The sequence below is a fragment of the Megascapheus bottae genome, chromosome 8, assembly GCF_031878675.1.
Source record: "Megascapheus bottae isolate mThoBot1 chromosome 8, mThoBot2.hap1, whole genome shotgun sequence".
In the NCBI taxonomy this organism is placed as follows: Eukaryota; Metazoa; Chordata; class Mammalia; order Rodentia; family Geomyidae; genus Megascapheus; species Megascapheus bottae.
This window is the reverse complement of record NC_143516.1, coordinates 28271696-28299273: the sequence shown is the minus strand read 5'-3', so window position 1 is coordinate 28299273 and position 27578 is coordinate 28271696. Positions and strand designations below refer to the sequence as shown.

Sequence of the window (27578 nt, the reverse complement as noted above, 5' to 3'; positions counted from 1 at the left end):
AAATGATCTTTAACTGGAGGGGAGAGGGAAAATAGAAGAAAAATGAGGGAGGGGATAACAATGTTCAATAATATACTCACGACCTTACATATATAACTGTAACTCCTCTATACATCACCTTGACAATAAGATTAAATTAAAATATAATAACTTGACTAATATAGTGTTTATATTGACATATAAAATTAAGCAAGAAGATACTATTTAAAAGGAATTAAGCAGAAAAAAAACTTTTTGAAAGAAATAACCTTAAATGTGACTCAAATGAAGAGAAATATAAAAAAATTTAACAGGTATTGAGCAAGACCATAAAAAATTATTTCTGTGGCAATGCTTAAGATGCAAATTATGTACACAAGTTTTAGGATAGCATGAAACATTTTTCTTCGCTAAGAAGGCAGTATAGATAAGGTTCCAGAAAATGAAATAATGGCCTTTGTTAGAATGTGGACATAAGACATCTATTTACAGGCAAGAAATAACGAAAGCTTAATAGCATCGAACTTTAAATATTTTGTAGCCAATCTATAATTAATCTTCCTCAATGGGAGAAGACACAGCTTGGTTTTTAAATTCTAGGTTTAAGGAGCGCAAATCGTATACTAGTTTTTGTTATTTATTTTTAGAGCAATGCTTAAGATGTTTTCCATAATCACAAAAGCATTTTCTGAAATATATTTTTACTAACTGATAATAGTTACAAGAAGCTTGAGGTAAAACTAATTGTAGTGTAAGAGCAAATGTTCCAAAGTTACCCATAGTTGAAGATTCTAGGACAAAGTAGGAAAACATATATGTATTTGTTATTCCAACTATTTCTCTCCAGTTCACTAAATGGCAGATATATCACACTTTTGTTTAGATTTTGTAGTTGACAAATATTATATTTATATTATCTTTATAGTATGCTCTACATTCCTGTATACATGGCATTTATTCAGTTTATTAAATAACATACATTTTTTATTTTGTCTTTGTTCTCAAAACCATACTTCATCAAATCCTCCTTCCTGATATCTTGAGTAATATAATTTGTTCTCATTGATTTTCAGTCCACAGAAGTAACTTTACCATTGTGGTTTATATTTGCAGAATGAGTTTAAATATATATCTATGAACGTGTTAATATGAAAAAAGTATATGCTTTGAATTGGAATATTAAATCTACCAACAGAAATCAAATCATGAATGTTTTAACAATTTTTAGGATTGTCTATAAATTCATATTCACACATACATATTGACTACAGATACAGTCTACAATATATTTATTATAAATAAAAATGTGAGAGATACTTGGCATTTACTCAATCATCCAGAAACTAGGACATACTAAATCCACTAGCACAATGATGTTCATTACAGCACGATTTACCATAGCAGATATGGAACCAACCCAGATGCCCCTCGGTAGGTGATTGGATCACAAAGATGTGGTATTTATACACAATAGAATTATATTTTGTCATCAGAAAGAATGACATTGCCCCATTTGTAAGGAAATGGAAAGAGTTGGAAAAAGATCATATTAAGTAAAGTAAGCCAGACTCAAAGAAAAATAGGCTCAAGCATTTCCCTCCTTTGTCATAATTAGTATAAACCTTGTACTCTCCTAGCAGAGGATTACAGTAGGGCAAAACCTAGATACATAAGGCCATATAGGACGAGGCTAAATGAAAGGATCTCCAGGATATGGAAACAAGAGCCGTATAAGGAGGGGTGGTTGTTCTTAATGTGCTATGTTATCTCTCATCTCTTTTGCTGTCCCTTGGTTATTCTCATAACTTTACAGTATCTTACCTTGTTATCTGGTATATTGTATATATGTTTATTTGTTTATTTGAAATAGGATACAGAAGAGGGGAAAACAAGATGAAGGAAGGGGTTGGGGGGAGAGAAATGGGACAAAAGCATGAGAAGGTGTATCAATGCTTGTGAAGTAATGCACCTTCTATCTGGTGAATATAATGTAACCCTTCTATTAATTACAATAAAAAATTTAAAAAGTGACTGTTCATTTCAAGTACTGTCTGACTATACCAACTCCTGCCTCCTCAACTGATTACAAAATATTATTCCTTATGGGACTGCCTGACTACTCCTCTCAATCCTAAATAATAAATATATATGCTTATATTAATGCAAAAATATTTTGATTAGTAACCTCCTAAACATATTGCTGGTTTATTGGAGTATTCTTCTAAGTCAGTAGATTTATTTGCTTGGTATTCCTCTAATATCACTAATAGAATGGTATTTTAAGTGCTGTCTTGGTCAAACTAATGCTGTCAAAATGTTGAAAGCAGTGGTCCTGATTCTGCTTCTTTGAACCCACATATATCTGAAGGATTATGTGTATAAACTATACTACTGGAATTTACAGTCTGCCATGGCCTCCATAAAGGCTTTCACGGTGCTCGTGTTAGTTGTTTCACTAAGTGTCCTGCATAATCCCCCCCAATCATGCATGTATACTTCATTTTTACTGTAAACCCTTTGATTTCTTGTTTGTAGTACCTACAACCTATCACTGATCAAAACGTTTTCTAATGAACCAGGTTTTCTTAGTTTGATGTTTATGTCCTCTCCAATCTAGGCCCATCTTATTTTTCTCAAACTAATTTACCTGTATAGTGTTTTTTCTTACAAATTCCCATCTCATAATTGCTATGTTACTTTTTGTTCCTGAAGCATACAAGTTTTTCTACTTCTGAAAGCATAAATTCTCTGTAAAGTGAGACAGAGGGCCTAAGTCTTGTTATTAAATCAGGCCCTTTAGACATTCTGCATATTATACACTGAATTCCTATGCACAGATTGCCCATATTATTTATTAGGTATTTGCCAAATGTGTTATTGTTTATTATTGTTTTATTGTCTTCATATCTATGCTCCAAAAATAGAAACCAGCTTGCACAGATCATTATTGCTGGGTAGAATAGTTCACCTATGGTATACAAATTATTAATATCTTGATAACTATAATTACAACAGATTATTGCATTTAAGTAACCTCTACCTTTCCAATAAGCAGCTTCCAATAGTAACTAAGAAATGGGAAGACATTAATTTTCTAAACAAGAATAGAAAACTTTTGAAAGTAATGAAAATACTTCTCACCCTTAAACTGCAACTCAGAACTTTTCTATTTTCTTCCAAATTCTCACCTTCACAACACACTCTCCATTTTTGCTATCATAACAGTCACATGCTTCTTCAAATGCTATATGCTTGTGGGAGCAAATTTTAACTTTGTATTGAAATTTTGAAATACCATCAGTACAATTTTCCAATTCACCTGTCAACACATTTTTTTTCTCAAATGCTTATTAACTATTGAGCAGTCAGGCTTCTTTCTTTGACCTGAATACATATAGGGCTTGTCAGAAACAGATTTTAGTGCTAATAGCAGCTTTCATTCAGTGAATCAGATGCTGTTATTTTGAAAAATGACATGACCAATATCGGTGTCTTTTAATCTGAAATCTTTGAAGAATTAACTAAAAGAAATGAGTTAATATATTCACACAAAGATTTTTTTGTCAGTACACTTGATGTGCTCACATACGTATGAAAATTCTGTTTAGATGCTTTAGTGCCTTGAAACTCTGAGTTGTTTGTTCTTATTTTTTATAAATATTTTTCTATGAATCTATCCAGCACGTAAAATACTTGGCTTATGGGTCTAATTTATTTTGTGCTGTCCAATGTAATTCAGTGTAATAGAATACCCATGATATTCCCCCATTTCTTCTCCTATTATTTTTTTCCCAGTCCTGGGCTTGATCTCAGGACCAGAGCATTGTCTTTGGGCTTTCTCAAGGTTAGAGCCCTACCACTTGAGCCACAGCAACATTTCTGGCATTTTCTATGTATGTGGTACTGAGGAATCGAACCCAGATCTTCATGTAAATTAGGCAAGCACTCTACCCCTAGGCCAAACTCTAGGCCTGTCCCTTTCTTGTTTTAACTACCTCCCAGCAGCGCCATTGGGACCAAGTCTTTAACGCATGGGGATTTTGATTTCACATCCAAACTATAGCGAATACCACTCAATGTAATAACATTTGTCAGCTTCAAAATTAAATGGATTTCACAATGATTATAAATTTGCTAATCTTTTACATTGATTCTCATTTTTTGAGGATGTGTAGTTCAAAAGAAGCTATATATTTTATACAACTACTTTCAAAACAATATATATCCAAATCTACGTGAACTGTGCCAAGTACAATCCTAAACGATAATGGATTTCTTTTGCTTTCTAAAAAAATTATAAATCCCTAAGAAATGTTTCCTAAATTTTGATACAAACATTTTTAAACTATAAAAATTGAAACTAGAAGAAAATATAAGAAATGACTACAGGGTTAGGAGTTTGGCCTAGTGGTAAAGTGCTTGCCTAGCATGCACGAACACTGGGGTTTGATTCCTTGGTACCACATACACAGTAAAAGCTGGTAGTGGTGTTGTGGCTCAAGTGGTAGAGCTCTAGCTTTGAAAAAGCCCATGAGTTCACACCTCAGGACTGGCACAAAGAACAAAAAGTAATGACTATTTTTTTTTAGAGAAAATGACCTTTAACCAAGAAGTATACACCTTGCAAAAACATCAGTTAATAAAATGCAAGGAAAACAAATTACACTTAAAATGTCGTGACGGCGGCGGCGGATGATCTGGGTGTTCCAGATCATCCTGGTGGCAACCCCCTCTGTTGTGTACCTCGGCTATGCCATTCATAAGATTGCCACAATGGAGCATGGTGAAGCAGACAAAAAGGCAGCTCGGAGCAAACCCTATGCAATGCGTTGGAAACAACATCGGGCTCTAGAAGAGACAGAAGAGGACCACAAAGAGGATCCCATGATGTATCCAGAAATGGAATTAGAAAGTGAAAAAGAAAATAAAGAGCAGAGCCAGCCAAAACCCAAACACGATGGCCGTCGACGGATTCGGGAGGATGGGCTCATGAAAATCTATGTGTTGCAGTTGTTGGCGAGGACTGTCTTTGGGGTGGGTTTCCTAATAGGACAGTATTTCCTGTGTGGCTTCCAAAACCATCCATTTTATGTGTGCAGCCGACGTCCTTGCCCTCACAAGATAGACTGTTTTATTTCTAGACCCACTGAAAAGACCATCTTCCTTTTGATAATGTATGGTGTTACAGGCCTCTGCCTATTGCTTAACATTTGGGAGATGCTTCATTTAGGGTTTGGGACCATTCGAGACTCACTAAACAGTAAGAGGAGGGAACCTGAAGATCCGGGTGCTTATAATTATCCGTTCACATGGAATACCCCATCTGCTCCCCCTGGCTATACCATTGCTGTCAAACCAGATCGAATCCAGTACACTGAATCGTCCAATGCTACAAGCAGAACAAAGCCAACATCGCCCAGGAGCAGCAGTGTGGCAGCCATGAGGAGCACCTCCGAGCTGATCTGGAGACGCTGCAACGGGAGATCAGAATGGCTCAGGAACGCTTGGATCTAGCAATTCAGGCCTATCACCATGGTCCTCGGGGAAAAAAAAGGCCAAAGTGGGGTCCAAAGCTGGGTCTAACAAAAGCAGTGGTAGTAGCAAATCGGGGGATGGTAAGACCTCCGTCTGGATTTAATCTTGGCTGGGCTAAAACTTGGGCTTTTCATGGTTTATGGTAAGCAACGGCTCACTGAATAATGACTTCCATTGAGTAAACGTTTGGCTCTGGTTATCTTCAGGGATGCTGTTGGCTCATGATCCAAACTCAGGGGACTCTCAAGATGGGACTGGGATGAGTGGGGAGAGGGAAACAGTGTTCCCAGGCACATGTTCTCAGCAATAATACAGTTGCAGAAGTTTACATTCATGTCTTCCAGATCCAGAGAAGAACAGATATATTTAAGTCATTCTTGTTGAACAGTTTTTGTATGTACAGTATTATGGTACCTTTTTTTTTAGTATGAGAACTTTTTTTTGTATCTGTATATTGGACTGTTGTAGTTAATACTTTTTTGTATTAAAGGCAAAAATCCTTATAAGTAATGCCTGTTAGGCTAGTGTTTAATTACTTTGTTTAGCAAGTTCTACTCTGGGTTTAGAGTTTTAATAGATGCTAGCTACCCTGAATAAAAAGTGCCTCTCATAATGCAGGAAAGATTTTAAAGAAGAGATAGCAGTTTTCAGTCCACTTTATGAATAGGTCAGGATCTTCCCTCTTTTACCTGAGAAATCTTGCATCTCATCCTGTGACTAGAGTTGTAGCCATTCCTTGACAACATGTTTCTAAAGGAGGTAAAGGATTCACTGAAGGATTCCTTTAAATACCAAACATTGCCAGTATGGCCAGTGTGTACTTGGTTAGTGTATATGTAATTTAAGTTTTTTCAAGAGACTTGATAGGAGAAGGTGTCCCTTATCCAATAGCAGGGTGGAGTACCTGGCCAGAGTTGATGCTAACTAAGCTGCTCCCCAGAAAGCAAAGCCATACTTGGAAAATGATCCCTAAATAGGATGTTTAGTTGCGAACTTGATGATTTGCCTTAAACTTCTATCCAGAAAACTGCCTCTTTCTGGTTTCTGAAGAAGCCAGTAATGGATATTTTCCATATTAATATTAGAAGTACAACCCCCCTTTTAAGAATACTCAAAGAAATAGCAAAGAGATGGAACCAACCTAGATGTCCCTCAGTTGATGAATGGTTCAACAAGATGTGGTATTTGTACACAATGGAATAATATGCTGCTGTCAGAAAAAACCACATCACCCCATTTGTTAGGAAATGGAAAGACTTAGAAAAAATCATATTAAGTGAAGTAAGCCAGACTCAAAGGAACATAGGCTCAATGGTTTCCCTCATTTGTCATAATCAGTAGAAACCTTGGGCTCTCCTAGCAGAGATTTGCAATAGAGCAAAACCTTGATACATAAGGCCATATAGTATGACCCTAAATGAAAGGACCTCTAGGATACAGAAACAAAAGCCATATAATGAATGATTGTTGTCCTTAATATACTATGTTATCTCTCATCTCTTTTGCTGTCCCTTGGTTATCTCATATTGTTACAGTATCTCACTTTGTTAGCCGATATATCGGATATATTTGTATTTGGTTATTTGAAATTTGATAGGGAAGGGGGGAAACAAGATGAGGAGTGAGGGGGGAAATGGGGATCAAGACATGTGAAAGGGTATCAATATATGTGAATTAATACACCTTCTATCTAGCAAATATCATGTAACCCTTCTATTAATTACAATAAAAATATATGAAAAAAAGAATATTCAAAGGTACTTGTACTTTGAATGGCAGTTGTGATTGTTTATTTTTATAATTTGCCATGGAACTTACAGTTTACTTATTTCTGCCAATGTAAATTCCTGTCTGAATGGCCATCCTGACTTAGGGTTCTGTCTGTAAATAGACCTAAAGGAATTCAGTATTTATTCTCTGTTGGCATATATATTTATCATCAACAAGTTCTATTGTTCATAAGTCTCATAATTTACAGTGTTTTCAATCTTATTATGTTGGAAGTCATTGTTCTTCTGCAGTGTCCTGGTTTGTCTGAAAGTGCTAAGCCTAGAGCACAAACTTGTAAGGTGGAGTAGAGAGATTTTGCTCTACCAGAAAGCTTTTTCTTTTGGGTCTTCCTGACAGAAAGCTGCTGCAAGCCACCTCTGACTTTGAAATGCTGAAAATATCACATTTATGTCTTAATTTTGAGATGCCAGTTCTCTACTATTTAGAAGGATAGTAGCTGTTTTCCTTTGTTGTTTCTCCTTCCTTCCTGTTATTTTTCTCCACCAAAAAAAAAAAGAAAATGTAGCCTTCTAACCATTTACTTATATTCATCCCTTTTTATGTTAAAATTTTAGCTAAGATGAAGGGACAGTTTCACAAAATGGTATGCATCTATGTATCATGAACAATTAATAGACATGGAAAGTTTCTTTCAAATGCTTAATAAGGAAACACATGTAAGTCTAAGAAACCAGGCAAATATTTAACCACCTCAGCCTAACTAGGAAAAAGAACTGCCAATTCTTAAGCTGCTAGAGCCTTCAGCTTGATTTCTTAATTGAAGGACACGAAATTCATATATTGTACACTGACTGGCATCCCAGTGCCTGAAGGAGAGCAGAGTATATTTGTCAGCAGAAAGGTTGGGAATTTGAGTGGTAGAGAGAGGAGTCAAGCAGAAAGGCCAGGAAGATCCAGGCAAAGGCATTCAGTGCCAGGAGCATTCACTTAGTTTACAGTGCCCCTGGTGGTTCATCTTGTTTTTGTCTTGGTCAAATTTTTTTTTTTGGGGGGGGGGCTGGTATGGAGGCGGTAGGGGGTGTGCAGAGCCTGGGTTCTGTCTCTGAACTTTTTTGTTCAAGGCTAGTGCTATGCCACTTAAGCTGCAACTCCATTCCTGGCTTTTGTGGTGGTTAATTAGAGATGAGTCTCATAGACTTTCCTTTCCCAGGCTGGCTTTGAACCACCATCCTTAGATCTTAGCCTTCTGAGTAGCTAGGATTATAGACGTGAGACACTGGTGCCTGGTTCCTTTCAGCTTCTTAAAGTACACAGAAAGAGATGTTTAAGTCACCTCTTCATATGCACACCCTTTAAAATGTTCATTCTGTTAAAATTTTAATTACGGCAAGAATTTCCACACTCACAGCCTTTATAGCATATTTCTTTCAGCCTTTGAACATAGTTGTTTGTTTGCAAAGCTGTTTTCCCTCATGATTTATTATAGACCTCCATTAAGAAAATGACTCTAGGCCAGGAGTTTTTCCTAGTGGTAGAGTGCTTGCCTAGCATGCACGAAGACCTGGGTTCGATTCCTCAGTGCCACATACACAGAAAAGGCCGGAAGTAGTACTGTGGCTCAAGTGGTAGAGCTCTAGCCTTGAGGAAATCCCAAGGACAGTGCTCAGGCTGAGTCCAAGCCCCAGGACTGGCAAAAAATGAAAGAAAGAAAATGACCCTATTAGTGCCTAGTATAACCTATTGGTTATTATTGCTAATTATTGACTGGTTCCACAATAAATCTATGAAAATACAAAAAAAAATCTGTCACTTACACTTCAAATACTTCATCCTTTATAAAGCAATGAAGAATGCAGTCTACAATCTAGAAAAATGGCAATGCCAAATGCTGACAAGTCTATGCGATGAAAGACATTCACATGCCTTGCTAATACAATTGTAAATTCTTAAAGTCACTTAGAAGATAATTTGGTGGTTTATTGTAAAATCAAACATGTCCACAAAAACCAGCATGCTCAGTCCTCGTTATTAACACAAACAAGTTAAAACTGCATCCTTATAAATCATACACAGGGATATTCATAATTTCCAAAATCTGAGGGCAAGCAAAATGTCTTCAGCAGATGAATGGATTTATTAACTGCAATTGATTCAGACAATGAATTATTTCATGCTAAAAAGAAATGAGCTATGAAGCCATGAAAAGATGTGGAGGAAACCTGAATGCATAATATTAGTGAGAAAAGAGTTCATAGTATGATTCCAACTATTCAAAATTCTGCAAAGGGCAAAAATATGGAGATAGCAGGAGGATCATACTTCCACTAGTCAAGGGTTGGGGAATGAAGAAGATGTGGAGGACAGAGAATTTTTAATATAATAAAGTGATTGCTACACCATTCACAATAGCCAAGCAATGGAAACAATACAGATGCCCCACTACAGATGAATGGGATAAAAAATTATATATATATATATATCTATGTGTGTACAATGGAATTCTACATAGCCACCAGACAAGATAAAATAATGGCATTCACTGGAAAGTGAATGGAACTAGAGAAAATCATGTTGAGTGAGATAAGTCAAGACCAAAGGAACAAAAGATACATGATCTCTTTGATCTGTGGATATGAGATCAAAACAGTACAAGAGGGATGACTCAATACTCAGGTTCTCCAGGTCATTGACATACGAATTTGGATGTAAATATATCTATATAGACATATAAATCCATGATAGGATATATATTCTATAGACATATATTCATATACAGATAAATATGTATCTGTGACATATAAAGACAGCTTAATTTTAATTATGTTCTTAAATTTATGTGCCAGTGATTGCATATAGAGATTTTTTCTTGATACTTGTTTGTACAACATGACATTTGAAATATGATGTAAAAACAGTGTTAATAAAAACATTTAATTAAAAAGATAGTAAAGTGATTTAGTACAATTATATGATGGCAGGTTTGTGTCATCCCACCTTTGCAAACCCACAGAAAACATGCCAAAACTTAAAACTAATGCAAACCATAGGCTTGGATGTAATGTAATTCAATTAGACTCATCAACTGTCGAAAACCTGACACTTTAGTGCTTGTGCTGTGGAGGTTATGCATATGAAAGCAGAGGTATGCTTTCTGCTCAATTTTGCTATATACTTCAAAATGCTCTAAAAAAGCTTATTTATGGAAAAAATATTATTAACTCCAGGAGGAAAAAAGTTCCACAAGAAATTGCTCTCATAATTCACAACTCAGCTGAGCTGTAAAAATATTTATATAGTCATAAATTTTATGATATCGATATAACAAAATTTCATAGAAAATTACATAAAATGGCAATGAATGGGGGAAAATGTATGTGATCTAAGAATTGTAATTTACTATATTTTCCATAGTGAAAATCAGGTAATATTTAAATGATAAATGAATAATAACAATATGAATATAGTATTTGTAAAATGTAAATAAATAAATTAGGAAACAATTCTAAATAAATAGGAATGAATGCTTTTCATACATAGCTCATTAGCTACATAAACATAGAATGAAATTTTGGATAAATAATTATAATTTCATTGTTAGTTTAGTGGGAATTAAATGTTATTTTGAAGCTATCATACTAATAGGAAGTAGATAATAGCTAATATAGACAACAAAGAAGTAATGAAAAATAGTATTTAGCATCCAAACAAGAATGCTGAAATAATCCTTAGAAATTAAAGGTTTGTGTTACATATTGAAACTCAGACTCCAAGTACTTCAGAATGTGAGTTTATTTGTAAATAGTAGGATCATTTCAGATGTAAGTAGGTAAGGTGAAATCAATAGAGAGAACTGTGTGTCAATATGATTGATTTTCTTCTGAAAAGGGGAAGTCTGGTAGGCTGACATGATAAACAAAGGCAAAGTAACAATGCTTCTATGAGTCAAAGCATGGACATACTGCTAGCATGTAATCACATGCATGGACAAATTCTTCTTCCCCTCCTGCTTCTACCATGAGTTCAGATTTTTGCTTTCAGAAGCAGGACAAAATAATTTCTCAACTTCTTAGTCCAATTGATTTTAAATTACTGCAACCCTAAAGAGAGAGAATACAGTTATTATACTAAGAACCACAGACAGCTCTATTAAATTTTGCTAATATACATGAAATTTTGAGGAAACGAATCAAAGATATCATCCTATATGATGCAATTCATATAAAATATTATATAAGACTGATCATTCTCCTTAAGTAACTCATATCAGAAGAAGAGACATCTTTCTGTACGGTATGGTGTGCTGTTATTTACTTATTTGTTTTCAGTACTGGAAATCAGGTTCCAATGCTTCCTTGACAAACACTGTGGCATTTGAACTTTGCCCCTCCCCCCCCAGTCCTTTTTGCTTTTCATGATTTTCCACATAGAGTCCTAAATTTTTGCCTGCACTAGTTTCAGTTCATTATCCTTTTACCTGTCCTGCCCATATATCTGGGATTACATATGTACACCACTATCACCAGCTCCTTCTCCTCTTCCCAAGTGTCTCCTCTTGCTTCACTCTCTTACTCTTGCTTCATCTTTAGATAATGAATGAATGCTGAATCTTCTTTAGTATTATAAATAAATCAAATCTGGATTGAATTGCAAAACTCATCATTTGGCTTTCTAAAAACCGGCTATAATTTCTATTTACTTTTTACGCTGGATTTATTGATATGTGTATAGTTTATCTTGAATAATTTCTCATTCTGGCAATACTTAAGATATAAGTAATAAACACTGCTTACAACATTTTTAGTGGGAAGCAAACTCAACCTTTATCAATACCTTTGAGAAGTGTGAAATGGTAGTGAACAACTGTTCTGTGACCAAAACAAACAAATAAGCAACAGAAAGAAAGCAACCAAACAAAAGAAAGAGGGACTTTGATTGAAAAATATATGATTCCAGGCATGATGGGTCAGCCAACAACCATTTTTTCTCACCAGGCTTTTGGTTCCTGTTAGAAATAATGATTGTCATCATATAACAAACTCCTGCATAATTGTTTACCTGCTTGTCTAGTTTTATGTGAAAAAAAAATCTTGAAGATGAGGAAGAATAACTAGGCTCAGTCTCATAAAATCCTCATTATTCTTCCAAATTGAACATCATGTGGGTTTATTATTTTCTTTGAGAGAAGAAAGTTGACTGAGAGATCAAGCTACATCACTTAGGAATCTCTAGCTATTGCTGAATATGATTTGTTATTTCAGGACTGTCCAAGCGTAGCTGCCCTTAAAACAGATTCCCACTGTGGTTCCATTTTGGAAGTTTTGCTTCTTTTTTTCATATATTTTTTATTGTAAATTAATAGAAGGGTCACATTATATTCACCAGATGCATTACTTCATATACATTGATACCCTTTGTCATGTCCTGGTCCCTATTTCCCTCCCTCCACCCTCACCCCTCATCTTGTTTCCCCCCCTTTCCTATCCGATTTCAAATGACCAAATAAGCATATATACAATATATCAGGTAACCCGGTGAAATACTGTAACAATATGAGATAACCAAGGGACAGCAAAAGAGATGAGAGATAATATAGTACATTAAGGACAACAATCATTCATTATATGGCTTTTGTTTCTATATCCTGGAGGTCATTGCATTTATCTTCATTCTATATGAACTTAAGTATCTAGGTTTTGTTCTATTGTAAATCTCTACTAGGAGAGCCCAAGATTTCTACTGATTATGACAAATGAGGGAAACCATTGAGCCTAAGTTCCTTTGAGTCTGGCTTGCATCATTTAATATGATTTTTTCTAAGTCTTTCCATTTCCTTACAAATGGGGCAATGTCATTCTTTCTGACAGCAGCATAGAATTCCATTGTGTACAAATATCACATCTTGTTGATCCACTCATCAACTGAGGGACATCTGGGTTGGTTCCATACCTTTCCTATGGTAAATAGTGCTGCAATGAACATCGTTGTGCTAGTGGATTTAGTATGTCCTTGTTTCTGGACGATTGGGAATATGCCAAGCAGTGGAATTGCTGGGTCATAGGGGAGTTGTATGTTTAGTCTTTTGAGGAACTGCCACACTGCTTTGCATAGTGGTTGAATGAGTTTGCACTGCCACCAACAGTGTAGTAATGATCCCTCCTGGCCATATATCCTCCAGCATCTGTTGTTAGTAGATTTCTTGATCCTGGCCATTCTAACTGGAGTGAGGTGGAATCTTAGAGTTGTTTTGATTTGCATTTCTTTTACGGCCAGGGATGTCGAGCATTTCTTCATGTGTTTATAGGCCATTCTTATTTCTTATTCAGAGAAGGCTCTCTTTAAGTCTTTGGCCCATCTTTTAATGGGACGGTTGTATCTTTGGAGATTAGTTTTGGAGTGATTCAATTTTTTGAGCTGTTGATATATTTCAGATATGAGGCCTTTGTCTGTTGTATAGTTAGTGAAGATCTTCTCCCACTCTGTAGGCTTTCTAGTTAATTTTCTAGCTATGTATTTTGCCATACAGAAGCTCTACAGTTTAATGCAGTCCCACTTATGCAGACTGTCTCTGATTTGTTGTGTCCTTATTAAGAAAGTTTCCACTTGTGTCAAGGAAACCTACTGTATCTCCTGTTCCTTCTTGTAAAGTTTTCAGGGTATCTGGATTTACCTAGAGGTGTTTGATCCATTTGGAGTTAATCCTGGTGCAGGATGACAAAGAGGGATCCAACTTTAGTTTTCTGCAGGTGCTTAACCAGTTCTGCCAGCACCACTTGTTGAAGAGGCTGTCTTTCTTCGATTCTACTGAAAATGAAGGCTCTTTGCCAAACTCATTCTACAAAGTCACTGTAACCCTCATCCCAAAACCAGACAGAGATTCATCAAAGAAAGAGAACTATAGACCTATTTCTTTGATGAACACCGATACAAAATTCTCAACAAAAATACTGGCCAACCATCTTCAGCAACTCATCAAAAAAAATTATACACTATGATCAAACAGGGATGCAAAACTGGTACAACATACACAAATCAATTAATATAATTCAACACATCAACAGGAACAAGGACAAAAATCACATGATTGTCTAAATAGATGCAGAAATGGCATTTGACAAGATCCAACACCCCTTTATGCTAAAAGCTCTGGAGAAACTAGGAATCCATGGAACATTCCTCAGTATAATAAAGGCTGTTTATGACAAACCCACAGCTAGTGTTATACTCAATGGTGAAAAGCTAAAGCCATTTCTTCCAAATTCAGGAATGAAACAAGGATGCCCACTCTCTCCACTCTTCTTTAACATAGTATTAGAATTCCTAGCCAGAGCAATAAGGCAAGAAGCAAGCATAAAGCGGATCCAATAGGGAAAGAGAAAGTGAAACTTTCCCTCTTTGCAGATGACATGCTTCTGTATTTAAAGAACCCTACAGACTCCACTCCCAAGCTGCTTGAGCTGATTCAAAACTTTGGCAAGACAGTAGGGTATCAAATTAACCCTCAAAAATCAACTGCCTTCCTCTATGCCAACAACGAGAGGAACGAGGCAACAATTAGGAAAACAACTCCTTTTGCAATAACCTCAAAGAAAATAAAGTACCTAAGAATTAAGGAAGAATGTAAGGACCTTTTTGATGAAAATTTTAAAACCCTGAAAAAGGAAATTAAAGCAGAACTGAGGAAATGGAAACACCTCCCATGCTCCTGGATTGGAAAAATTAACATCATGAAAAATGGCAATCTTGCCAAGGGCTATCTACAAATTCAGTGCAATACCCATCAATATCCCAATGTCGTTCTTTAAAGAAATAGAACAGGTAATCCAAAATTTCACATGAAATAATAAAAGACCCTGTTTAGCAAAAACAATTCTTAGCAGAAAGAACAGCGCAGGAGGAATTTCAATACCAAACTTTAGACTCTATTACAGAGCTATAGTGACCAAAACAGCTTGCTACTGGCACAAAATCAGGCCTGAAGAGCAATGGAATAGAACTGAGGACCAAGATATTAACCCACAGACCTATGGCCACCTAATCCTTGATAAGGGAGCCAAAAAATAGAATGGAAGAAAGCTTTTGCTTCTTCTAATAGGTCTCTTTCCAATTTGCTTCAATAATCAAACATCAAATGATAAAAAAAAAACAAGAAACAAATAGTAAGCATTATTGCTTTCTTTAATATTGCTCAAGGCAAATCTCCCTATAGAATAGGTAGGCCTGAATAGGAAAGACCTCCTACTTTGTAATTTCTCTGAAATAATTAGTCATATGAAGTCATGACTGTTCCCCAGATAAACTCTGTTCAGAAATGGACATGGTTATCGATCATTATAATAAAAATACCCAGATTTCACTCAAAGTTAAACTTCTTCCTTCCCATAAGAAAATGTTGTTTTTTCAGTATTTAAGTACTCCAATATTTAACTTCTCTGCTACTTTAGTTACCAATACCTTACAACTATTAATTGAAGTTTCAGAGTTCTTCATTCCTGGAATAGGAAAATGGAAAAGAAATAAATGGGCATAAAGGCCACATAGGAACCAATATGCAGTGAAGGCTGATAAAATCTTCTTTCTCGTGATAATTTCACTGCTCTGATTTATTTTTTGGTTATTTATTTATTTAATTATTTTTATTTTTTATTGTAATGTATAGAGGGGTCACAGTTACATTTGTCAGACAGAGGGTACATCACTTCTCACATATTGACACCCCCTCTCATGTTTTTGCCCCCTTTCCCTCCCCTAGCCCCCTCCCCAAATCTTGTTTTCCCCCTTCCCTTTAGTATTTCAAATAAACAAATACACATATATTCAATATACCAGGTAACAAAGTCAGATACTGTAATAATATGAAATTAACCAAAGGGCAACAAAAGAGAAGAGAAATAACATAGTGCATTAAGAACAATAACCACATAATACAAAGCTCTTGTTTCCTAAAGATCCTTTCATTTAGCCTCATCCTATATGGCCTTATGTATCTAGGTTTTGAGCTATTGTAATCCTGTTCTAGAGGAGTCCTAGGTTTGTACTAATTATTACAAATGAGGGAAACCATTATCACGGCTCTGATTTATGACTTCATATCATTGCACTTGCTCCTGAGCATGTCTTTCTTCCCATAGGCCCTGGGAATATGCAGCAGGACAGATTCAGACAGTACCCCCACCCTCCTTTTAAGTGTATCTTATTGAAAAGCATAGAGAACTAACATAGCTGTGCTAGATATGCTACATCTATACTCAAGCATCTTCCCTTGCTGAGGATTGTATGGAGATATCCCATTTCCTTGCAAAGTCTATTTTTAGTTTGACTACTTGCAGATAACTCTAAGCATCATGTCTTATTTTGAGATATTAGTACTGATTTAAATTCTACTTACGTGCCTTCCAGGCTTTCAGGATTTGGGCCTTTCTCAATAGACTCATGAAGGAGAGAAGGCATCTCCTAATATTCTAGCCATCACCACCATGAGCATTATAACATATGTAGAGTTGCTTCTTTCACTAAGAATCATTGCCTTCTAGTCTCCAAATGCCCTGGCCATTCAACCTAGCCTTTCATATTTTCAATATAATTTGGTCAATGTGGTAAAAACACATTAAAGATATTTTCTAGCCAATCTAGATATTTGATTAGTCAATGTGTCATCACTTTGATGTAAGAGGAGTTGGCTTATAATAAATAGCACAGTCATGGTCTCCATTGTGTTGGCTGCAACTATGTATCACATGTCCTCCACTGTCCTGAAACTGTACTAGAAACCTGGCCCGTTTTCTCTCATAATTTGCTAGATGATACAATATAATGTTTGACACACATTCTTTAACCATACTTTCTCTGGAAATCAATGTTTATCCATCTATTATTGATAGTTTCTTATTTGATTATATTATTGCAACTCTCTGATTACAGAATCTCCACCTTACAATCCATTCATCACTGTGTATCCCTTTTCACAGTGAAATTTTTCTGAAGAATTATTGACTTAATATTTCTATCTTGTAAGAATGTGCTGAGATTTATCTAGAAACGTAGCGCAGATTTATAGTAGAAGAAGACAGGATTGTTGCTCCTATACCCACAGACTATGTGTCTTTTTTTAAAATTGGCATTACATAAGAGACTTGAATATGGTTTAATAATTTATTTATGCTTTGCTGATCTTGAAGCTTGAACTCAGGGCCTGGACTCTGTCACTGAGCTTTATTTGCTCAAAGCTAGCATTTTGCCATTTGAGACATAACTCCACATTCAGCTTTTTGATAATTCATTGGAGATAACAATCTCATAGACTTTCCTATCTCAGCTGGCTTTGATCCATGATCCTCAGATCTCAACCTCATGAGGCACTAGGAATTACAGTCATGAGCCATTAACTCTGGCCATATCATTGAATTTCTATATTTGTAGAAATGAGGTCTTGGAACAAACTCACCATGGAAAGAGGAAGAGAAAACTAAGTAATATTGTGTTGTATTAAACAAAGGTCTTTTTGTGATTTTTAAATTTTAATTGTTTATTTTTATTCATACCTTACATGGTATTTTTGCAATTATCAAGAAGTTGAATTGAAGGTCATTGGCTAAAGGCTATTTCTTTGAGATTTAATTTATGAAAAGTACCTTTTCTCTTCTGCTGAAGAAAAACAGTGTAGCAAATATACAAGAATTTCTCCTGATGGTGCCGCTTAAATACTTCCCTTTATAAAACCTGTAAGTTCATTTTAAAAAGCAGTGTTTTAATGTACCATGTTATCTCTCATCTCTTTTGCTGCCCTTGGTTATCTCATATTGTTACAGTATTTCACCTTGTTATCTGATATATTGGATATATGCATATTTGGTTATATGAAATTGGATGGGGGGAGCAAGATGAGGGACAGGGGTGGGTGGAGGGAAATGGGGGCCAAGACATGAGAAAGGCTATCAATGTATGTGAAGTAATGTACCTTCTCTCTGGTGAATATAATGTAACCCTTCTATTAATTACAATAAAAATATATGGAAAAAGCAGTGTTTTTCAGTATTACAACTAATGAGAATCATTGGTAATTTTTAACAAAGTAATTTGTATCCTGTTGGTCAAGTACCTTAAGAATTAGACTTATTGACATGTAATTATTTTTATTGCCCATAAGCATTCGTTGTGGAAAAAGAAGAAAAGACACGTTTTGAAAAAGAAAAATGCAAAGCAAGTCAGTTTTGAATAAGATAACATTTATAAATTAATGCTCATCTTTATAAATTGCCTTCTTGCAGGAAACAGACCTTATTCTGACTTTTAATATTTCAATGCATCGATCATGGTGGATGGAGAATGGACCAGGATGTAAAGTGACATCAGTGACTCCGGCCCCAGATTGGGCTCCAGAAGATCATCGCTACATCACGGTCTCAGGGTGTTTTCTGGAGTACCAGTACATAGAAGTGGTTCATAGTTCCCTGCAGATTGTCCTCGCAGTAAGTGTTGATAGCCAATTCCTCCTTTTAGTGCTTCGGGAATCATTTTACTTCTAGGTAAACTTCCTGCGCGAATATGGATTCTGAGGGTAAAATCCAGCCTTGTTAACTTTCTCTTAATTAATGTCACTTTTGATAGGAATTTCTCAAGTTAAAACAAACCAGACCCTGGACCCAAAGTAGCCACTGGTTTGACCAGTTTTTCACATAAGGAAAGTCAAGCAGAGATATGATTGACTTTTGTTAGACTTTTCCAAAGATTCCAAGAGGGAAGATCAGATGGTTTTACAGCTAAAACTCTACATGCCTGAATGTATAAGATTTCCAAAAGTATTTTCTTCCTAAATATTTTGCAACTACATTACCAGGATGTAGATTTCTTTACTCCATTTTCCTTTTCCTTTCTTTCCTTCTTCCTAGATTTCCCCTACGTTGCATACATCACATTTTATTCCTTTTTTTTTTTTTCAGAACAATTCTGCTTTTCACTAAATGTTACTTTTAGGCTTATGCCTCTATATTTTATAGCATTGAAAAAATAAAGAATCCTTCTGTTAGTAGCAGTAGAGTTATAAATAACAAATTTGTATAACATAACTTCTGCTATGTAAATAATTGGTTTACAATGCATTAGTATAAAAGGATGTGAACAAAAGCAAATCTGCCTAAAAAACTTGATACAGAGGATAAAGAGAGTTTAGCCATCTTTGTTATACACAAATCCATTTATTTACTGTAGATGCCAGAATCATTTTTTTCTTAGACTTCATATAGAGCTGGAATTGAGGAACATGGTCTTAAAATGGTAGAAATTGTGTAGGTAAAAATTGCTTTTCACCTCTTTCTTCATTTAATTTATCGATAATTCTGACTGAATATCAGGAAATAATGGGTTTAAATTAATAATATGAAATCAATTCACATAAAATTCATCTAGACACTAAAATCCCTGACTGATCTTTCTTCAATATGCTCATCTCTAGACTTTTTTGAAGTGAACAAAATCTGCAGTAGTTGTAAATTCTGATGCTTTTTGTCTTGAAATAAAAACTTCAGATTTAATGACATGGAAGTAGTTATTTTGCTTTTAAAATCTATTTAATATGTACTTGTTCTCTTATGTGAAAAGCAGAAATAGGAGATCGTGAAAATAGATTATTTCAGAGGGAATTTAAGTAACATTTTCCTACTTTGTACCTCCCTACATCTTTTGTTCACTGTATATAACTTTATACACATTCTAGCAAACTTCTATTTGTTTCAAAAATGATATAAATCTATAGTTTTTGTAAATGGATACATGCATGGATATTTTAGGGTAAATTAACCTTACATTCAGTTATATTCACTGACTTATTATGATTCTGGAACACAAAAATGATTCTAAGAAAACATATTTGGACATGGAGGCATATGCTGTAACCACATACTGCAGAAAAAAGGGAAAATATTTATATATGCAAAAGCAATATACAAAGACAAAATGGCTAGAGCTCAAAGAAGATGGAGAGTCACTAAGGGCGGATATGAATGGTAATTCACATCACTGATTTCACTTCTGTCTACACTGGATTCAGTGAGCTGTAGAAATAATTCATCCCTCATAAGAAGTGGCATTTGTTTGACTCTCTTTTTCACCTGTAATTTTTTTTGTCTGTAGGGAGAAGGAGAATCTTTTGCAGTGCTAACTCTGAAAGACTAGAAGATAACTTAACACCTGCACACCTAAGACAGTGTTTGAGGAAGTTTCGACATACTTTCTGCCTTTGCGTTTGTTGTCTGCCCAGCCTTGGGATCAAAGTAGCTCCTACACAGAAAATTTAGCAAATATTAGCTAGAGTTTTACAATGCAAACCCCAAGGATGTTTTCCTGCTCTGCCTAGTAATTGGAAGCCCTTTAAAGACTTTTTTTCTGCAGTTATTCCCATTACTTCTACTTGAATTATGAAATGATGAATAATGTTCAGGGTTTCTACCACTCCTTCTTCATATCACCTCACTGACAGTCCACTACCAGTTCAGTCCACTCTGATTATCACCTGAGTGCTTGTCCCCTGCGGATATCCAAACAAACAAAGATGACATGATCCCAACCTTGTCACCATTAAAAAAGAATGTAGCAATATTCTATAGGATACAAACCAGATGCAAATAGTTTCACTTGAGGTAAAGTAAATAGGCAGAAACTACAGTTTACACAATTTGGGGCACAATCTTGCCTTCTTCGTTTTACACTTCTTGTAAGTCAACTAAACTCTTTTTATTAAAAGTTTTCATTAATTGTTTTTATTAAAAGTTTTAAAACTGTCTTCCCTTCTAGGATCTTTGGCTCAGATCATAAACTGCTGTTCACCTAGCTATTGGTCTTGATTAACTTTAAATCTCTCCAGCTCTTTCTCTGCCCCCTAAATCAACCTTTCTTTCACAGATTGCTGACCCCTGGAATGCCTGTCACCCTGTTATTCGGTTTTCTGTCAATCAGTTCCTGGAATTAACATTCACAAAGCCCATATTTGCATCAGGCCTGCATAGATACCTCCTCTCTACATGGAAAAGAAGACGAGTATAATATCCATATAATTGGAAAAAGGGACTATTAATCTCACTGCTTCTAACTGTGCAAGAAAGACTGGCAGAGCACCATAATAATGAGCCAGGGATAAGATTTTCAGCTTTCCTTGTCTCCAGTAGCATTTTCCTCTAGTTAGTATCAGACATTGCATTTGAGAGGCTTACAGGTATGCAGTGTGTTAATAAAGCCAAAGATGTTTAAAAAATCATATTTGTAAAGTAGATTAAGTGTGTGCAAAGAGAATAAGGAAGAGACCAACCAGGGAGATGGTATTATTCACATTACAAAAGAAATAATTGGATTTTCCTAAACAAAATTTGACTAGAACCACATGGATTAGAAAATATGTTCACATGACTTTAATCTTTAGGCTGCAGAATAAACCTGTGAAGACATCTGGACAAGTTAAAATCCCTTCCTAAGATGGGCAATTAATACCCAGGAAACAATGTAACTCTCTCCATACCTAAAAGGGAAATAGTCTTCAGTTTGCTTTGAGCAATTTATAATGTGGTAATAGATGCCTGAAACCTCACATGCCTTTGCCACAGAGTTCATCAGTGGTAAAGAATGCTGTGATTAGTTAACTGTGTGTCTTCCATAGAATTATACACAAATAGCACGGTAAGGTAAAACATATATCCAGTAAGGAAAGTAACTGTACTTGTTGAAATAATTCTTAAAATTCCAAATAGTTTGTTGGAAAACAAAGCCCTTCATCTCTCTATATGCTAGCCACATCCCTGGAATCAATATTTCTAAATTTAATGTAAACCTCTCCAACCAAAATTGCTGGGTTGTGCTTTTCTTTCCTGTATCTTATTTCTTTTACTTCCAACATACTTTTGAATTCATGAGAGATTAGCTGTTAATTGTATTTAGGAGACTAGCAGGGGATATTGCTAATAATGTAAATAAGCTTACTGTTTCCCACAGCCATTTGATGTAATTAAGAAACCATACAAAAATGAGAAGACATAGAAAACTTTGAAAAAGTTTCAGTGTGTCCTTTTATATCTACTTTTTACTCAGGGGGGGAAAAAAAACTAAACTACTTCCTAAAATCATTATTCAAGATTGAATTCTTTTGGGAATTTGATAGATAAAATGTGAGCTTTCAGATTTACTGATGGGTCCTAGTTAATGATTTCTATTTTCCATATATCTTGTTAAGACTTGCTGAGAATACCATGGATGAAGAATTTTTTTTTTCAAATTAGGAATCCCCAAATCAATTCAAATTGATTTGAACTTGTAGGTATTTCTTTGGATGTTGTGAATGTGTGTGAGCATATGCATCACTGACCTTATTAGTTATATTGTTCTTACTTTGAAGTCTCCTTTGGTTTGAAACACTTATTTACAATGATTGCATTGTTCAAGATCGAGGTCCTGCTTTTCATATCACCTAGGCTGTTATTATTAAGAATTTAAGGATGAAATTTATGTGGCAAGCATGTGGCATTTTAAAAGGATGAATAGGGAAATTATATTATCTAATATTCACCTACTGTCATATTCATAAGTAAATACAGTTGCCATGGAGATGTCTGTGTTACATTTATTTAAATAGAATAATTGAAACAGGCTTTTTAAGGGAAAATGATTTTGTTCATTGGCTTTATGGTGAAAGGTGATTTGTCCATTTAAATTTTAAATTATTGATATGGTTCTATGGAAAACAGAACATCCATTCATGATATAAACCTTGAAGAAGTGAAATAGAATTGTAGTTGTTTCAAAATAATAATAAGCTATACATGATAAACATAAAACAAACATTGTTCTAAGTGGAAAAAAGAAAACCTGAAACATTTTCTCTAAGGTCAGGAACAATACAAATATATTCAATCTTTCAACTCTTCTTCAACATAGTGATTTAAATATTTGCTAGAGAAAGAAAGTCAATTAAAGTGACACATAGAGAGAAAAATTTAAATAATCCCTATTTGCAGATTTATGATCCTATATTTATAATCCACCAACGCCATCACCAAATATCTCTTAGATTGGATGAACATTTTCATCAAAATAGCAGAATGCAAATTGAACACATAAAAACAAATCATTTTTCTATGTATCAATAAAGTGCACACTGAGAAAGAAACCACAAAAACCAAAACAAAAACAGCAACAACAAAAATAAACATACTTAGGAAGGTAAAAGGTCTCTATGGAAAGACATCTCATACACATAGATTAGCTAAATTAATTTTTTGAAAATGGCTGTACTACCAAAATCAGACTTCAGCCTGAATAAACCCCTCATATAAATTCAAATATTCAAATGATAAAATCATTTATAGCATTCACTTGTAAATATGAAATACCCTAAATTAGCCAAGGTGAACAAAAAGAGCAATGGTGGAGGTATTATATTATTTTATTTCAAATTATATTGCACAGTCATACACACATACATAAAATAAATGACACAAAGAAATCTCTGCACAATTAAAACATATCAAAAATAAACTGATGATAAAAATATCTGGTACAAACTTCACATATACATAATTTTAAAATAGATTGCTTTTGTTTTTAGTGATATATTGGAGCAGAAATAGGACCTTTGTCTAAAAGAAATTATTTTCATAGCTGATTGAGGAGCAAATTCCCACTCAAATTTTAGAAGTAACCATCAGAAGATATACTTCCTGAAATTCTGTTTCCTTAGGCCTGAAGGAGGATTTTACTTCAGTGTGGTTTTCAAATTTGTCACCCATAATGATAGTGCTTTTTCTTTTCCTTTTGTATTGATCCCTTTGATGTCTGAGTTGATCCAAAACACATTGAATCTGGTCAGGGAAGGTGATTCTCAAACCAAAATGGCATTGAGGATTTTTCTAAGCCTTAAGATTTACTTCCCCTCTAGCCCAGCAAGGTCACACCTATTAATAGAGAATCTGTGGAACTATATTCTAAGCACCATGGACCTATAGTATAGGCACTTTTGTTTCCACACTCAACAAGTGCTGTGGATCTGGAACTGAGAACTGAGTTGTCAGACTCCTAGTTCACCTCCACACTACAGTTTTCTTCTCAGAAGAAAAAAAAAGTACTGTTTTAATGAAAACTGGCAGTGGAGAAACACTTTTCCTTCCCAGCTCCTATAATAGCTAATGTTTCAGCATCTTCAATACATGACTCAGCTGAGATAGATAGGTAGATAGATAGATAGATAGATAGATAGATAGATAGATAGATAGATAGATAGATAGATAGAATATACATATATATAACTCTAGTTTTCGTCTTATATTTGTTGTTATTATTTTATTTTGTTAGGTAGTTGTACTTTACTAGATACAACTAGTACAATGGTAGGGGGTCACCATTGAACATATCAATTTATACAATGCATCTTGATCAATTTAATTCCTTTCCTCATTCTCCCCCATCCCTGGAAACCCAACCTCTCCCTTTTATTTTCCTAGTCTCAGACACTGAATATTATGACTTCATTCTCTCCTGCCCTTCTTTCTGCATATATTTACCAATCTCTCCTTGACCTCATCCCTTCAAATCTCAGACACCAGGTATGCACTTTGTTGGACTGTGAGTTAGATTTCCTAAGGAGGTATATCATTTGAATTCTTCCCTGCATAAACCATACTTCAGTTAATACATTTGTGTATACATGCATGCAGCCTTATATGTGTTTACTTGCATTTCTATAAATTAGATCTAACATTTATATATGAGAGAAAATATGCATCATCTCAGTCTCAGATAGTATTCCATACTTCTTGTTTTAATTAACCATAAATCAAATACATATGAAGTATGTTTTCATAACATTTGAATTGTGTAAAATATTCAAAAATGTAGGAAGAAGAACCAATAATTCATGTAAACAGGGAGTTTTACAAATGTAACTGAATTAAGGGAATAGTTAATAGAATGTCAGGAGAGTATTTCTTGGCACAACTATCTACCTACCTACCTACCTACCTATCTGCCCCTCTATATTAATACAGTGTGTCTTGACCAATATCACCCTTGTTCTGCTACACATCCCTTTCTAACCACTTTCAAATATATGTGTATATATGTGTGTTTGTGTGTATATAAATATGCACATATATAAGTGAAATGCTACAGACTAGTTTATTCAACTGGATATATAATAGAAAATAACATTGTCACTGAACAGTAAAAACTTACTGTTACTTCTGAAATAAGCACAAGTGTAGCTTCTAATTTATTTTCTAATCCTATGATAATAGTAAACTCATTTCAACAACTGTTGATAGTGTGTATTGCCCCATGTCTCATCAAAAACAACAATCAAGTATTGACTAAAAGAAATGATCAATCACTTATATAGTCTCTTATTTCATTTTGCTTTATTACTGAAGAGTTTCCTTATAAAATGGCAATTCTGCAAACACATGACTGATCAGAGTACAAGAATTTAAACAGCCTCCAAAGTCAAATTAAATGTAAGGGTTTTGTTGGGGAATTTTTCTTTTAATATTCTCTAGTATTCCCTACATGCAAATTCAGAACTATAAGGTAAAAATATTCACAGTCTGGGAACCGCAATCCCTAAATCTTATACCCAGTTGTGTAATAAACTACTTTGTAATTATGAACTAGATGAGGTAATGTTAAAGAAGCTGCCTTGAGAGACAATAAAGGTAGTGTTATTTATTTTCTCTTTAGCTCGGTTTCTTCCCATGCTCATTGAGAATAGGATCATCTTTCAGGCTAACTCAGTGATGTGAAAAAAAATGAACCAGATTCTACAAAGTTTACTTATTCCCCAGATAGTACTCTGATTCCTAAAGCCAGTGTAATACTATTTAGTCTTCTGCATCACTAGTCCACAAATCCCATTTCAACCATTATTATCAGCATGCAATATCTACTTCTCTGTGTGATGTTTGAAGATCTTCCTTACCCACTAAGCATATCATATTATCTATAGAAATATGAGGAAACATCACAGGATAAAAATAGCAATACATTTAACAGGACAGTAAGGATTATAGACTGCATCCAATCACCAATAATTAGCTTTTCTTACATTTTTAAATTATCTTTAATTGTACAAAGGATTGCCATTTAACAAAGCGGTTTATGATTGCAATGCAACTTGACCAATGTCACTCACCTCTTCCACTCCCCTACCCACGTCTTCCCTCACTTTTCTTAATTTTGTCGCATATACATTGAATCATTTGCATTCTCATTCTCTTCACCTTTTCATTTGTCTACTGCTTTCCTGTTGCCCCACTCCAGTCCTTTCAAGTACCCATTTCCTGGTGTTGATTTTGTTTAACTTTGGCTTTCTGAGGAATTAAGATATTTGAAGTCTCCTTTGAATCTACCTATTTCAGTTAATACATTTGTTTAGGCTTGCATCCATCCAGAATTTTTACATATAAGTTTATGAGCTAAATCTAGCTTATTGCTATTATGGGGGAGAGGAGGAAATGTAATCCAAAATTCACTGTAGATGCCTCAAACTTAAGAAAAATAAAGGGAGGGGTATATTGGGGAAAGAATGACATTGATCATGACACATAGAACTAATAAACGACACCGTTGAATGGCAACTTCTTTGTATAATTACTTGAAGATAATAAGAATAGATTTTAAATAAGGCTTCCACATATAAGGGAAACATACATCCTTTCTCTCTCTGGGCTTAACTTACTTAATTTTTTCTAGATCTTTAACTTCTTTACAAGTGGTGCAATATCATTCTTTCTAATGTAGGAGTAAATTTCCATGTTTATTTTCATAATAATACAAGATCTAAGTTGAAATTATCTGTAGAGAGTATTGTGCAAAGGAGCCAAATATGATCCCGTTTCTTGTATTTATTTTATTAACCATAAAACTATCTAAGAAAAAATATATTGAACCACACATTATTTCAGAAATCAGTAAAACATACTAAAATATACTATTTTGTGAAAAATATCAAATTATCAGCCTTCTAATGCTGCATCTTTTATCACTGTATGTTATATATAGTATAATTGTCTTTTAGAATTCTTTTCTAGTTGTGATTAGTTACCATGGTCCAGTATTCTAAAGGAATAATTCCTTCTCACTGGAACTTCTAAACTCTGTGAAAGAATAATAATAGTAGGATGGATATGTTTGTGTTCTAAAATACAAGCAGAAAAATCTCAAAGGAAGAATATAAGCATGATTTATACTGTCAGTTATAATGGGAGGAATAATTTATTGTTTAACATGTTATACTTGAGTGGAAAGGAAAAAAAAATATGGGCAAACATACTTAAGCTAAGTAGTGCTTACATAGTAGAAAAAAAAGC

General features: G+C 34.6%; 1 protein-coding gene and 1 pseudogene across 3 annotated transcripts in view; both read left to right on the top strand.

The window, feature by feature from the left end:
* The window catches only part of Nkain2 (sodium/potassium transporting ATPase interacting 2), an 839889-nt gene that overhangs the window by 672636 nt on the left and 139675 nt on the right, over positions 1-27578 (top strand). For all 3 annotated transcript variants that reach the window (XM_090338189.1, XM_090338190.1, XM_090338191.1), the window contains exon 4: positions 18510-18710. In XM_090338189.1, coding sequence (XP_090194315.1) covers positions 18510-18710 — 201 coding nt within the window. The remainder of the gene's footprint in view (positions 1-18509; positions 18711-27578) is intronic.
* Positions 4672-5617, top strand: LOC150059715 (gap junction gamma-1 protein-like; annotated as a pseudogene).